The 15,619-nt window shown below is 34.6% G+C and overlaps 1 protein-coding gene across 15 annotated transcripts in view; it reads left to right on the forward strand.

Annotated features, from left to right (window-relative positions):
* The window catches only part of DOCK9 (dedicator of cytokinesis 9), a 129,794-nt gene that overhangs the window by 94,594 nt on the left and 19,581 nt on the right, over positions 1 to 15,619 (forward strand). For 8 of the 15 annotated variants that reach the window (XM_083818642.1, XM_083818638.1, XM_083818636.1 and 5 more), the window contains 7 exons: positions 261 to 375; positions 1,938 to 2,004; positions 4,528 to 4,575; positions 6,484 to 6,620; positions 11,921 to 12,036; positions 14,287 to 14,424; positions 14,736 to 14,918. In XM_083818642.1, the coding sequence (XP_083674768.1) occupies positions 261 to 375; positions 1,938 to 2,004; positions 4,528 to 4,575; positions 6,484 to 6,620; positions 11,921 to 12,036; positions 14,287 to 14,424; positions 14,736 to 14,918 (804 nt within the window). Of the gene's footprint in view, positions 1 to 260; positions 376 to 1,937; positions 2,005 to 4,527; positions 4,576 to 6,483; positions 6,621 to 7,144; positions 7,189 to 11,920; positions 12,037 to 14,286; positions 14,425 to 14,735; positions 14,919 to 15,619 lie in introns of those variants that run through there. The other 7 variants (XM_083818630.1, XM_083818640.1, XM_083818643.1 and 4 more) reach the window with 4 other exon arrangements.

Here is a 15,619-nt window from a genome sequence, read left to right on the forward strand (position 1 = left end):
CTTTTCCTCTTACTTGTCCTTCTGGGGGAAAAAAAAATTGTACAAAGAAGGAAATAAAACAAAACAAAGGTAAAGAGGTTTAATTTTGTACGCTTCGTGTGTGCAATGTGTGTTTTAGTAACCTGTCTCTACATAAAACATTTTTGTCTTCATTCTGAGATCCTTTTTCTGTTGCAGGAATTAATAAGGCAATTTAAAACATTTTAGTTCATTATCAGTTTAAGAACTTTTCAGCCAAAATATGTCTGTTTTCTCTTCAGAACCAACAGAGCAGCACTTTAGGAAGTTCTGTTGTTCGATATGACAAACTTGACCAAGCAGAAATCAAGAGTCTGCTCATGTGTTTCCTTCATATCTTAAGAAGTATGTCAGAGGGTAGGTAATGCAACCTATTTTTCATAATTCTGAGATGATGCCTTAGATTTATGCACGTGACTTAAATACCCTTTAAAAATCTGCAGAATATTTTAGGCATAGACATCATGTTCTGCCTTGTTTTACCAAATGTGTGATCAATCAACCTTGAAGCTAAAGACTTGTAGCCATTAAATATTCATTATTCCTGAAAAGTGTGAGGCTACAAGACTCAGTAAGCAAGCATATGTTTCTGTTTGATAGTAGAATCTGATTTTGCAAATGGAGGTCAAGAACACTTGATTGGTCAAAGAGTTTAGGGCTAGATGAGTTCTCCCTTCTGCAGAACTTCCTGTATGACAGAGAACCAAATGATCTGATCACAGCGTATGTTTCCATTTCTGGAATGGAGACATTAGTGCTTGCATTCTCCAGGGATGTTTGGGGTGGTAACCACTGAAAGTTTTGAAAGAATTGTGCTACCCTGGAGGAGGAGGATCTGGAGCCATAGAAATACTGCACGAATGGCAAATCCTTAACATTACAATCATGCCTATCCTTGATCAATATATATAAAAAAAAAAGGGGGGGGGGGGGGAAGGGGGAGGGATTGGTGTCCACTTGGTTAAAAAAAAAAAAAAAGAAAATGTCTAAAGTCAGTAATTATTTTCTGTGCCTATTTTATGTAAATTTCTAAAAATCAAGCTTATGTACTGCTATTTGAACTCTAATTTATTACACCATTAAATCAAGAATGAGAATTGAAAGGTTAATAAGTACTTAATATCCAGTCACACTGTTAGATTTTCATGTAATTACATAGATATTTTATGTTTTTCAACTAAAAAGAATAATAAAAAATAACCTTTTTCACTAATTTATACTTTGAAATAATCATAATTTCTGGGAAGCTCAAGCTCTTTTTTTAATTTGTTTTGTGGTTGTGATTCTTCTGGAAAAGAGCAAGTGTCATTTTTGTCAAGTGTCATTTTTTGTCAAGCAACATTTTTGACAAGAGACCAGGTCTTGGCTATGCAACTACAAACTTTGTAAAAAATGCATAGCCATTTTTAAAAGATCTGTGCATATAACTTTGATTTGCTGACTAATCTATGGCTGCCATAGTAACCCAACCAAAGCTGAAAAACACTGTAAATTACAAAGGAAGAAATCATAACTTTTAATAAAAAAAATGTTGAGACCAATCTATAGAGAAGCAGATTAGAGAAATAATAGCCCAACATTTTCTTAAGTCGTATTTTTTTTTTGCAACTCTGTAGTCACCGTTGACTACACAATTACTGTTGACTATACATTTATCACTCTTTAAAATATGAAAATGTATGGGAATATTATGGATTAATTAAAAGCATATTGCAGAAATTCACGGAGAATTGACATGCAATTCTATAATTGGCTTCAAGGAAAACTTCGAATAGTATTCATCATTTGTAACCCCACAAGCCATTTTTAGATTCTCTAAATCCTCATTATCTGAAAGCTTAGAGCTTTTTAACTCTTATAATTAATGCTTTTTTGTACTTACTGACTGTCTTGTTTCTAATATTTTTTCATTTTCCTAGATGCATTGTTTACATATTGGAACAAGGCTACAAAATCTGAACTAATGGACTTTTTCACTATTACAGAGTAAGATTTTTGTTGATTTTAGCATAAAATCATACATTTCACAATGCTGTTAAGGTCTTGAGTGTGAAAATAAATGGATGTGCGTTATTCTTTCTTTATTTGAAAAGTAATACCTTTTCAGTCTTGGTTTATAAATTCTTGACTGGGTGTGCATAATTGCACGTCTGTCTGATTCCATAATAGTTCTGGAATTAGTCTATACAGAAGTGATCTCAGGAAGTTCCTAAATAGGGAGTAGTACTCAGAATATCGTTGTGCTCATATAAAATGATCAGAGATTCTCTTGTTGACCCGACTGAATCATTTCACTTCAGAAACAAAGTGTATATGAACGGTCCTCCTAGCTTTCCTCTTGAGTCTTCCAGCATACTGTGAACAAAAAGATGTATGATGAATTTATTATTTGTTATCAACTGCTACACTGCAGGCCTATCCATATTTAGTATTATTTGTTCATGTTCAGTTGTTCAATTAACTGATACATAAACAGAAAGCGAGGAAGGTGCTGTCTGCTTAAAGTGGGACAACACAGAAGTCTTTCTGCATGCCTTGTTTCACTGAACTGTTTTCCTTAGTTTCCATAGTCCAGGCCCAGTCATCGTAGTATCAGTAATTAATTGTGTTATGGAATGTGATACTCAAAGTTCATTTTAGAAATATATATCAAATAGTATTTTAATTCATCCATTGAGTACATCTGGCATTATGTTGATTGTACCAGAGACAGAACAGAGCATGAGCATATGTAGTAGACTGAAGCAAGAGGTGGAAACTGTGCCAAATTGGTGAGCAGTATTTTGCCATTAGTGGTCTCTTATTTAAGGGCTGGATAGGATTGGTTTGTAATCAAATCAGTAATCTCAAATTACTGATTATCAGAGATTTCCATCACAATAGCAGTTTAAGGAATACAAAATAAAATTCCCATTTTGGAATCATTTAGGTTGGAAAAGGCCTTTAGGATCATCAGGTCCAATCATCCACCTAACACTACAAGTCCAATGCTAAATCATGTCCCGAAGTGCCACACATCTCTTAAGTGCCTCCAGGGGTGGGGACTCCAGCACCTCCCTGGGCACCCTGTTCCAATGCTGACCACACTCTACATGAAGAAATTCTTCCTGATACCTAATATAATCCTCCCCGGCACAACTTGAGGCAGTTTCCTCACATCCTATCACTTGGCACCTGAGAAGAGCCCTACACCTTCCTTGCTGCAACCTCTTTTCAGATAGTTGTAGAGAAAGATAAGCTTGGCAAATTAGGTTATACTCTCAATCTTCTCACTGGCTCTGAACCAGTAATATTTTGATTCTTAAAAATACACGTTTAAGTGTAGATTTTTTTTTAATGTCAAAAAATGTCTTTTAGGATATGTCTTTATCTTCTTATTATTGTAAAAGAAGATTCCCTTTACAAAATAGTTTTGTCAGAACCCTGTTGCTGATGTCCTGGAATCTGGAGACCTTAAAAAATGGGGAATAAATAAATAAAACAAAGTAAAACAACAATGAAATAACCTGTTACCAAGGAAACTTAGGCTGGAGAGCATACATTTTGATTTTTTCACCTTATTTTGAACCCTTATTCACATTTTTCAAAATGTGCATGTATCTATATATATGTAATACCTGGTTATCGCTGTTTGTTTCTTTCTTTTTTTTTTTTCTGTTCTTTACATGTTACATTGCAGTTCATTTGTAAATTACTTATAACTGTGAACTTCATTTCATGTAATGGAATCTTGTTTGTAATAATTGACACTAAACATTACTTCCTTATACATATTAAAAGTCTATATAAGATGAACCCATACAAGATGGACCCAAACTGGAGCACAAGATGTTCTGTGTAAACATCAGGAAGCACTTCCTTACCCTGTGGGTGAACCTGTGGGCGCTGGTACAAATTGCCCAGAGTGGCTGTGGAGTCTCCTTCTTTGGAGGTCTTCAAAAGCTGCCTGGACGTGGTCCTGGGCAACCTGCTCTGGGTGGCCCGGTTTGAGCAAGGGATTTTAATCAGATGGCCTCCAGAGGTGCCTTCCAATCTCAGCCATTCTGTGATTCTGTGAAGCACTGGACTCAGTGTTTATGTTTTTCTTATGTGCTCTGTTTTTTCACAGTTTGCTCTTCTAGCTTGGCACTGTTAGACTCCCACTAGGTGTTTTGATGCAGATAAGTTGAGATAGGTGTGCTCTTGAGGCAGCCTTATGTGTCTTTGATGTTAATCCCTATTTGACGAAAACAACAACCATCCATGATTGATTTCAAAGCAGCTGTGTCTGCTTTGAAAATTTTTCTTGGCTTGAGGTTTGGAAAGGAATTTCAAGGGTGGGAGAAGTTAAGTTTTATGATTTAAGAGTTTAAAGTTAAGTGAAAATAATAGTTAAATAATTCCAATGTACATAAATTTATAACATACATAATAAATGTACATAAATTTATAACATACATAATAAATGTACATAAATTTATAATGGATTGTTTTAAGTGTTGTTTCTCTGACTTTTTGTGTTCTCTGCAGAGTATGCTTACATCAGTTCCAGTACATGGGAAAACGATACATAGCCAGGTACTGTGTGGAATTTTAATTTAGCTGGCTTGTCCACTAAGAATAATAGTGTGTACACTAGTGTGTACATCAGGAATAATAATGTGTACACTAGTGTGTGGGAGTAGAAAAGTTATTGTAAAATGATATATAATTTTGAAGTAAGTAACTGGTTAATATTAATAATTCTGTGTGTCCTATCTGAAAGTCTGGTATCTGTTTTAGAACAATGTGTGTTGTGTTTATAATAAACTACTTTAAAGTTTACTTGCCCTTCATACTATCTTTTTACAGCAGTTTTTTTTCATTGAAATAATGTCTTTGGAGAAGTTTTATTGTTTATTTTAATGTTTTGTTTATTCACTTGGCCATAAAACCATGTCAGTTTAAATGTTTTAGAAATTTAATGTAGTGATTTTACTGAAAGGTGAGTGGTGGACATTCCAGTTCTCCTGTTTTTCAGTTCAATGTCTGAAGTACTGCTAGATACCTGTGTGCTCCCACTGATGTCTGTTTAGGAGAAAATCTCTGAAATGTCCTAAATTATTTGAATATCTTTGCATTAACGTGGTTTTTAATGCAAAATACTTTTTTAATAGAATAAAATATAGCAATCCATTTAGACTTCACACCGTGGTTGACATGGTGACATGTATATTATTATAATTTTAATAATACTAAAATAATATAGTATAAAAATTATAATATTATAATTAAACTTATGGCATTGAAATACTGGCCCTTCTGAACTTGGTGAGAAAGTTATTGCTGACATTGGATGGTAAGGTATTCTAAGATGTTAGCTTTTTAGGTTTTAATTTAGATATGATAGTATGTGAATCTGCTTCTACAAACAACAACCATGACTACCTTCCTGGATTTTTTTTCAGAAAAGGATCTCCTCTGTGTTCACACACCTTTAAAAAAAATATATATATATATATATGTATATATAAAAATCAGTGGCTTTCTTAATGTTTTGATTGTAACCTTTGTGCTTTAATGTACTTCAAACTCTGGATTTACAGGAATCTGTAATTTTTAGTTTTCTTCTGAAAAATGCTTTAAACTAATTCTTTTGACTAGTTTTTAGAGAAGATTACCGCGCTTCCTTTTTGTTTACTGATTGCTTAGTCTGTGTACTGCATGTTATGCTAAAAAAGAACTAAGCTGTAGAATCGTCTTGTGTTCTGCAGAGGTATTGAATTTCCACAGTTACTGTAGCTTTCTAGTCTTTCACATTGTTGTTACACTAAAGTATATCACAATGAATGCACGTACTCTTAAAATACCCAAACGACACGGAATGAAAGGGAACAGGGAATTAATTATTCAAGCACTGGTTTTCATTTTTCATCAGCTCTGGTGGTGGTACACAATAGGAAGTTAGCCTGTACTGATTGCTAACACAGATTACTTTTCTGTTTTCTTCACTTGATTGCTGCAAGTTTAACAAAGTATATGGCTCTTCTCCCTTCCTGCTTGGGTAAGATGTCCATGATAATACCTCAGCTAATTCTTGCTTTCCTGTTGCATGTATGCCTTCTAATTTTACCACTGTGTGTCCTTCTAACCCTTTTCTAAATTTTTTACAATCGAAATAGAGGATTTGGTTTTGGGTTCTGAATATTTTCAGAATCTTCATATTCTCAAATTTTTGTTCACAAGAGCTCTGAAGTAAATTTAACATTTCCAGAGTGACTGCTTGTGTGCTTTTGCTGTCGTGCTTCGAGGATTTTAGGAAAGAGTTTGCTATGATACTTTTTTTAAGCTACCTATTTTTGTTTTATAAGTAAAACATTAAATAGGTTGCATTGTGATTCCTCCTATAAAACTTCTTGTGCTGTAGCTGCTTAACTAACACTTCCTATCTTGCTGCAGGTTGACATGTCTAACTTTTGCTTCTATCCCATTTCACCCATCTTGCAGGAACCAGGAGGGGTTGGGATCCATAGTTCATGATCGAAAATCTCAGACATTGCCTGTTTCCCGTAACAGAACAGGAATGATGCATGCCAGATTGCAGCAGCTGAGCAGCCTGGATAACTCTCTCACTTTTAACCACAGTAAGTCTCATGACATGGTAACATTCATCATCCTCAACCAGTACCACAACACCAGAGGCAGGTCCCAGAGCCACACCAGTGCATTTCAATAACTTTTATTGTTCTAGGTCAAATGAATAACTGGAATCAGTCGATGGTCTGTTCCCTCCTTTATGATAAAACAATCAATGCTGGCTGATGCCATAACATGGAGCATGGTTAACCACAGTATATTTCAAAATTGTATTTTATTTTTTTTTCAATTACAGGCACATCTACTCTGTGCTGCACATAGTTACAGAATTTACTTGGTTAAGCTTTATTTTTTTTCTATTTGTTTCATTAGGCTTCATTTTTTTCCCAATTGATCTTATAGATGTTTAATGTAAAAGTAAAAATTTGCACTTTGACCATATCTCCATGTTTTGACATCTCCTAAGGAGAAATGAGCTTCTTAAAATTTCTACGGAGAATGTGAAGCCCATGATTTAGTTTGTCTGGAAGTGAAAAAGCGTCCAATAATGAAGTGATTTTTCTGTTTTCAGTGTGAGAAAGATATCAAGTGTTCTTGGAATTTCTGTAGACAATGGTAAGATTTAATCAGGTTGAAGTCAGCTTCTATAAGACTGCTGTATTGAAATCTGCTTATGTCCTATCTTTTTAAATATGCTGCTCTTAAATTGCAAGTACGTAAAGTATTCTGAAGCACCATTTTGCAATCTTCAGCTTCAAAAGCAATGAAACTGGTTGACTAACCCAGTAAAATGCAACACTGGGACTGAAAAGAATTGTGTGCAGTAAAGCAGTTTTTTGACTTAACTGTACGTTCACTAAACTCATTTATTTCCTAAAGCATATCTAACTGCCCCCTACAGATACTTAAAACCTTTTAGCTCATTATCTGTAATGTAAAGCAACAGTTAACCTAATTGCACAAGACTTACCATGCAGTCTAGTGGAAAACTAAAAGTACAAAACAACAAAAACAGCCTTGTGTTTTTAAATACATTCTCGTATTTTTTAAATATTAAAAAAATGCAATTCTTTGAATTAAACATTTCAGAAAACTATAGTTGTGCAAATTTTTTTTCATGTAAGCAGTGTTCTGATGATATATCAGCAGATACAGCTGCAGTAAATTTTTACATGTTTTTTGATACACAAAAGAAAGAGCTTTTACACTGTGCAACTATATATACAGCATGGTAAAGTACTCTGTAGAGAGACTGATTTAAAAATTAATAAATGATTCTCTGGGAAATGTCTGCTTCTGGGCACACTGTGCAAAAACAACTTTATACTTCCAGAGCTGCTCAAAGTTTACTGATTTTTAAGGACAGTGAGCTGAAAGATTTTAATTAATGCATGCTTATGTAAAAATGAGCTTTGTTCTTCTTCGTGTAGTTTGAAGGAATTATCATAGAATTCTCATTCAACTAACTTTGAGTAATGTGATAATAGTGTTTTTAATGTTGGAAATTTAATAAACATCAGGATATTACACTTTGTATTGGCCATGGTTTTGTAAGTTGAAAACATTCTACTATAAAAGCCATGTCAAATGTGAAATTGATTTTTATAACTTTGGTCTTGTTGTCTGACTTTTAGTTTTGTGTACTTGTCACTTTGACTTTATGCTTTATCTAGGGTAGTCTTCAGAACTTTAATAGATCTTTTAGATATCCTGTATGGGCACTATGTGACAGGATGTATCTGGTGGAAATAGTTCCTATCTTGGTAAAGGATCATGATTTTAGAAACATGTAAAGTTGTCTATAAGTATAACTTATAAACCTAATTTCTCTGTTCCTTTCTAATCGTTTAACAAAGGAAAATAAATGATATCATGGTATAAGTAATATTTCAGACCTCTGAGGAATGTCAGTATAGTTTTGTGCCTAGGTGTGAAAGAAATTAAGTTTTTCATTGAAATTTCAAAAGCATTTCAGTATAAACAAAAAGAAGGCAGATCTATATGTGTATCATTGGGGCTGGAAGAGAGAGGGAAGCTCAGTATAACAGAAGCGACACACAGATGTACACAGAGATAAACCCTGATTCTGTAATAGCAGCGCACGATCATTGTCAAGATCATAGTCATTAAAGATTAATCAATTTTTAGTGTTTGTAGTTGGTTTTAAATGCATGTTCATATGCATGTCCATGCAGATGTCCATATCATACGTAGTAAGTCAAACTTTTAACTAAGCCCAGCCGAGTGTTGCTTTGTTTGCATACTGCCCCGAATTTCCCTCTAGTAATAATGCAGTGTAATCAAAAAGACTTATTTATTTGTTTATTCTAAATTATTTATGAGAAAAAAAATGAACCGTTTGAAATCCCATCCATTAGCTACAGTTTTTACTTAGAATCATAGAATATCCTGAGTTGGAAGGAACCCACAAGGATCATTGAGTCCCACTTCTGGATCTGCACAGGACCCTGCAGAAATCAAACTATGTGCCTTGAGAGCATTGTGCTTCTCGGACTCTGGCAGGCTTGTTGCTGTGACCTCTTCACTGGGGTGCCTGTTCTAGTGCCTGGCCACCCTCTCAATGAAGAACCTTTTCTCGATGCCTCCGTCAACCTGACCCTCCCCTGTCCCAGCTCCATGCCATTCCCTCAGGTCATGTCACTGTCCCCAGAGAGCACAGCTCAGCGCCTGTCCCTCCGCTCCCCTCATCAGGAAGCTTTATGTCACAATAAGTTCTCCCCTCAGTCTTCTCTTCTCCAGGCTGAACAAACCAAGTGACTTTTACTGCTCCATATACAGCTTCCCCTTTAGACACTTCACCATCTTTGTAGCCCTCCTTTGGATAGATTTATGTCTTATATTGCGGCACCCAAATGATACCCAAGGTGGGGTCATACAAGCGCAGAGCAGAGCTCAACTATCTTCAACTAGCTAAGTGCCTGATGCACCTCAGGATACATACTTTCGGTCCTTTTGGCTGCCAGGGCACACTGGCTCACGTCAACAACAAAATGAACCAGAACCCCCAGATCCCTTTCCATGGGGCTGCTTTTCAGCCTCTCTTCCCCCAGTCTGCATGTTTAGCCAGGGTTGCCTTGTCCCATGTGCAGCAGAATCCAGCACTTGCTCTTGTTGAACCTCGTGCAGTTGGCAATTGTCCAGCACTCTAATCTATCAGGATCTCTCTGCAAGGCCTCTCTGCCCTTGAGGGAGTCAACAGCTCCTCGTAATTTAGTATCATCTGCAAATTTAGTATGTGTTTGAGTCCTGCATCCAGGCGTTTTATAAGAACTTTGAAGAGAACTGGCTCTAAAATGGAGCCTAGTGGAACCCCTACTAGTGACTGGCTGCCAGCCTGATGTAACCCCTTTTACTGTAAACCTTTGAGCCCAAGTTGTCAGCAAATTGTTCACACATCGTATGGTGTACTTGTCTAGCTGCATGTGGGACACTTTGTCCAGAAGGATATCATGAAAGACAATGTTGAAAGTTTTCCTACAATAAAATTAAAAAATCACTTATACTGCTTTACCATGGCCAACTAGGTGGGTAACCTTGTCATAAAAGGAAGTTAATTTCCTTAAACAGAACTTTTCTTTCGTGAACCCATGTTGGCTATGACCAATGACTGCATTATATTTCAAGTGTTTTTCAATAATTCCCAGGCTAATTTTCTCTGTAGTTTTACCAAGCACTGAAGTCAGATTGACAGGCCTGTAATTACCAGAGTCGTCTTTCTTACCCTTCCTGAAAATTGGAACCAAATTGGAACCTAGGATTTATAATAATTTTGAATCTGAAAGAGCAAACAAATTATCTCTTTAAAGAGTATTTCCCCTGTCCTCAGTGTAGTTTTCAAAATAGCGATCATCTCTTGATGTCTTCAACAATATGGAAATGACAAGATTTCTGGTCACACAAAGGTGACGGCTATGAAAAAGCATTTTCCTTTGAATTTCTTGAAGGTTAAGGATGTACTTACTAAAAGGAAAATGTTGGCAAATGGCTGTTGTGCTAAAACTTGCTTCCAAATACTGGTTGTTCCTTTCTGTCATTACAGAGGTAATTGGATTGAAGCCATAAAGAAAATACATGGGAAAAGAAAGAGGTGGAGGCAAAGAGAATGTAGATAGGAAAGAAATGTATACTTCTGAACAGAGAGCATGTATAAATCCACAGAAACTAGTAGTTATTCTGGCTCTCTTTCAATGTTTAGGAGAGCTATAAAGCAGGCAAAATATGCTAGTGGAGGTTCTACAGATCTTTTTTCCCTACATTTCATTTTATATTCTCATTTTGAGTTTTTGCTTCATAATTTTGTTCTTAAAAACAGATACAGGTTTCAAACCATGACTTTTCATTTTAACCTACATGTTGGAGTAGGTCTGCTTAGTGTGATTAGGTCTGCTTCGTCTGAATAAGGGAAGAGAAAAAAAATCTGTGTACAGGTATGCATGCATTCTTCAGCCAGGGAAGCAAGAGGGTGCAGAAAGAAATGGCCGGGTGTCAGCATAAAAGAATGTCATTTCATCTTTTCCTTTCTTAGTCTCAACAAGTTCACATCATGCTTCTCATTGATTTAGTGATGCTAAGTTGGCTGTAAATCTAACATATCAATGTGGTCCAGACCAAATTTGTGTAAAGCAACCAGAACTCATTTGCAATCTAGTTCTGAAAGATCAGTATTAGGGAACATAAACAACATATTTTAACCAGTGCTGAAGCATGATACATTTTTAAAATTATTTGAATGCAATATGGAATTAAAAGCATAAAAGCATTTTTTGTTTAAATATGGACTTATTGCATGATATTGCTACAGAGCAGAATGACTTCAGTCATTCAGTCTTCAACTGCATATAAGTGCATGACTGTATTGCTTCAACTCTTGGTGTTTTGTATTTTTATAATGATTGAGTTTGAGATCATTATAACATCCCTAAATTGCCAATACATATTTTCATCTGTAACTCCATGCTATCATAGTATTTATTTTAGGAATATATGTATGTATATGTATAAGTATATATATTTATATAAATACACACATGTATATACATACATATATATGAAACATCTGACACTTTAATGTTTTCATTGCTATTTAATGCTTCTGTTGCTGACATTCATACTTAATGTATTTTTATAATATTCTGCAAATTCAGCTAGAATAATTATGTGTATATTTGACAAATACTTAAATACATATGAAATATTTTTCTGTATTGAATATTAATTCTTGCAAGGCTTTTTACTTGTTACTCTTCTAGTTCAGCAAGTCTTTTGGAAATAAGAAACATTTAAATGAGTATACTAAGCACTTACACTTCATTTGAAATTTCTTTAGGCTATGGCCATTCAGATGCAGATGTTCTTCACCAGTCTTTACTTGAAGCAAATATTGCCACTGAAGTTTGCCTTACAATTCTGGATACTCTGTCATTATTCACAATGGCTTTTAAGGTTTGTTCTTGACTTGATGTTAACATTTCCTATAATTATCTTTCAGAATAAATATTTTTAAAATGTTTTTTAAAAATTATTTTAAATATTGTAATATAGTACTATATTTTTTGCATTTCATTGTTATGTCGTGACAGCTGATAATGTGTCACAGCAAAATGCTTTGGCTTCAGTTACACATGTACAGACATTCCTTACTGATCAGCAGTATTCTGTTGGAAAAGCTACTCCCTCATCCTAACTTTCTAAATATTCCTAGAAACCATAGTGTTTACTTAATGAGTGGTAAAATTGTCTGTTCTATGTCAAGACCATAATTGATATTTGGATACACTCAAACTTCTATAATGAACTTGGCCTCTTCTTATACGAAGTCACTCAGTAACTAACAGCAATTTGTGTGTATTTCTTTTCTGTAATTTTATTTCAATTTGTCTACTGATGAGACTTCTATTTTAGTTTTATGAGCTACTGTAGTTTTTCTATGAAATCTCAGCAGATCACTTGCACACCCTGTGGGTGTGAGTTTTTATTTGTTATCTGTGAGTTTTTTGGTTGTTTGTTTTTTCAGCATTCACAAACATTGGAGGTGAAGCTATAAAAAGGAGGGATAGTAGCTTTAGCTTGTTTCTCCGCCGGTTAGAACATCCTCTTTGGATTGAGGTCCTTGCTTGAAGATTCAAATTTAATGCCTTCTTTAATGCCTTTAGTCTAGTTATGAAAACACGAGCTTATTTATAATGAGATTCCTTTTATAAGTAATTTAATTAGAAAGCATTTAGAATTGGCTCTGACCATAGGCTGTATGGCAGAATTGAAAAATGAAGATACCTAGTTTTAAAGTCAGAAGAATGATCACTAATCTTACAGTTATCAGCTGCCAATCACACTTGGAATGACAGTCTTTCAAGGTTATTTGTATGTAGTATGTTCAGAAAGTAGTTAGGAATAGTCTACAAGGAAAGTAGACCATAATAGTCTACAAGATGGAAGTAAAACAGGTAAGAGGATCAGGAGCTGCTGTTCAATGAACTACACTAAAATACGTGTAATACCAATCTGCTTCTTTTGGAAATAATAAGCGTATTATATAGAAGGCCAAACAACTTTTTCTGTTTAGTGTCATCTTTCACTAGCAAGGCTCATATCTCTGTTACCTGTTACAACAGGGAAATCACAAGTTGCGTCTGTTTCTTGGTAGACTTTTAGCTGATCCTGTGTGAATTCCTACTGCTTGAGGTTGTTTTAGTGAACTACCTGACTATGATGCTGGCACATCTGAAGAAAAGATGTTATATCAATTTCCTCAGAAGGCTAGAAATTTGTTGGAAAACATTAATTGTTTTGCTATAAATCTGCAAGTAGTAAGCCTAGCATCTTTTAGGACTTGCAGTTAGCTGTATAGGTTTGGGTCATCTGTATTCTGTTTCAGGACATACTTTTTTTTTTCAATGACCAAGTATGCTGACTGGCTTATATCCAACCATTTATGTCTAGCTTCCTCTAAAATATAAGCCTGCCTGTATCTTCCTTGCATAACATTGGAGATTTTTGGTCTCCTGAAAGCATTTGTATGTATTCATCCACAAAGTTTGAAAGCACACTGAGTTTTTTTTAGTCTGCAAGTCATGTTATCAAACTGGTTCTCAGCATGGCTTTTATTGTAGGATCACCTTCTTTGATCTTATAGTATTGGACACCTGAAATGCCAAGGGCTATGCTGAGATCCCTCAGGAAGGCATCTGTTGATGAATGATTCAGAAATCAAAAGTAACCATGTGTATTGCGTGCCTTAGAATGAGCTTTTTAAATATTGAGACAGATAAGACTCTGAAAACTAATACTTTCATTTTAAGAGCCATGTAGTAGGAGGTACTGCTGCGGGAAAATTCCACTATTTGAGCTGCTGAGGCCATTGTAACCAAAGTGAGTTAATTCTTTGCATGTGCCTCTTAACGCTGTTGGTTAATGTAACTAACAGCTGTTTAAAAACAAAACAACACAAAACAAAAACAACAACAACAAAAAAAATTGTGTTCTATAAGTCTATTCAGAAGTCAATGCTTTCGTTGTAAAACAAGATTAGTGAAATGTTAGAAACATCTAATTAAAGTTCAGATATGCTTGTCTTATTAAACATCTCAGTAATACTATATGATTTTTTTAATTAATTTCCTGGATGATTTGTGTATGTTCTTAAAGTTTGAATGTATAGTACAAAAATCCTATGTTCTCGCTTTTAATTTAAAGAATCAACTGCTGACTGATCATGGGCATAACCCACTGATGAAAAAAGTATTTGATGTGTACCTCTGCTTCCTTCAAAAGAATCAGTCTGAAACAGCACTGAAAAATGTCTTCATTGCTTTAAGGGCACTTATTTATAAGGTAAGAAGTTTTAAGTAATTAATCTTCAGGTACTTATCCAGTTCTTTAGCTAGCAATATACTATCAAGAAGCTTAAGAACTAAAAACTCCAAATTTAAATTAGTAAATAAAGAGGACTGGCCTAATCCCAAAAACATGAAATAATTATTCTTTGAATTGCTGTAAAAATCATTTTGTTTGAACTAATATAACTGTTTTTTTCCATTGTTTGAAAATATTAATATACTTGTATTTTTCTTGATATGCTTATTTTGTCAAGAACCAGAGTTCTTTTTAATGAATAACTTCTTTCTTTTCTGCTTTTTCCTCAGTTTCCTTCTACGTTTTATGAAGGTAGAGCTGATATGTGTTCTGCCCTGTGCTATGAGATTCTGAAATACTGTAATTCAAAATTGAGCTCCATTCGTACTGAAGCTTCACAGTTACTGTATTTCTTAATGAGAAATAATTTTGATTACACAGGGAAGAAATCTTTTGTTAGGACACATCTGCAAGTTAGTATAATTTCTTTATTTTTCTTTGTGTTTTTAAATGTCATGTGGCCTGTACTTGTAGGTGTGCAGCTGCATGTTAGTGTGCAAAGTCCTGTCACATAAAGACATAAAAGAAATCACTTTTTATTCAAGCAAGGCTGGTGCTGTTCCAAGAGAAAGAAGATGGCAATAGAAGTATGTTCAGTACAAGGAAATAATTCAAAACAATTCAATGGCCTTGTGTTTTGTAGGAAATAATAATTATTTGTGAACAGCAAATGTTGTGTTATGTAGATGTTATTTTGATTGTTAAGTAGCATACAATGTTGTGTCTGAAGAAGAAAGGAATGAGGTAACAAGCACCTGTAAGTCCTAAAACCTAGAAATAAAACCTAGAAATTTTACTTTAATAAAACAGAATTACCTGGAAATAAAATGATTCTGATGAAGCTGGGAACGATATTTAACTACTTTTATGACTTTTGACTAGTTTACCTGGCAGTCTGTCGTTAGACCAGAGGATGATTGTGCATGAAATTTATGCAAGCCTGTTTTTTCTTTCCTATGTTACATACAAATAATTTTGGGGGAAACAAAAAGTCTTTCAAATACCATTTCACTTCAAGAAATTATCTTTCATTTAAAAAGAACAAACCTTCCTTTGTAATTGCTTCAAAGGTACATTGCAAGGGTATTATATTAAATATACACTAACCAGACTT

This window comes from Anser anser (assembly GCF_964211835.1).
Source record: "Anser anser genome assembly, chromosome: 1".
NCBI classification, from domain to species: Eukaryota; Metazoa; Chordata; class Aves; order Anseriformes; family Anatidae; genus Anser; species Anser anser.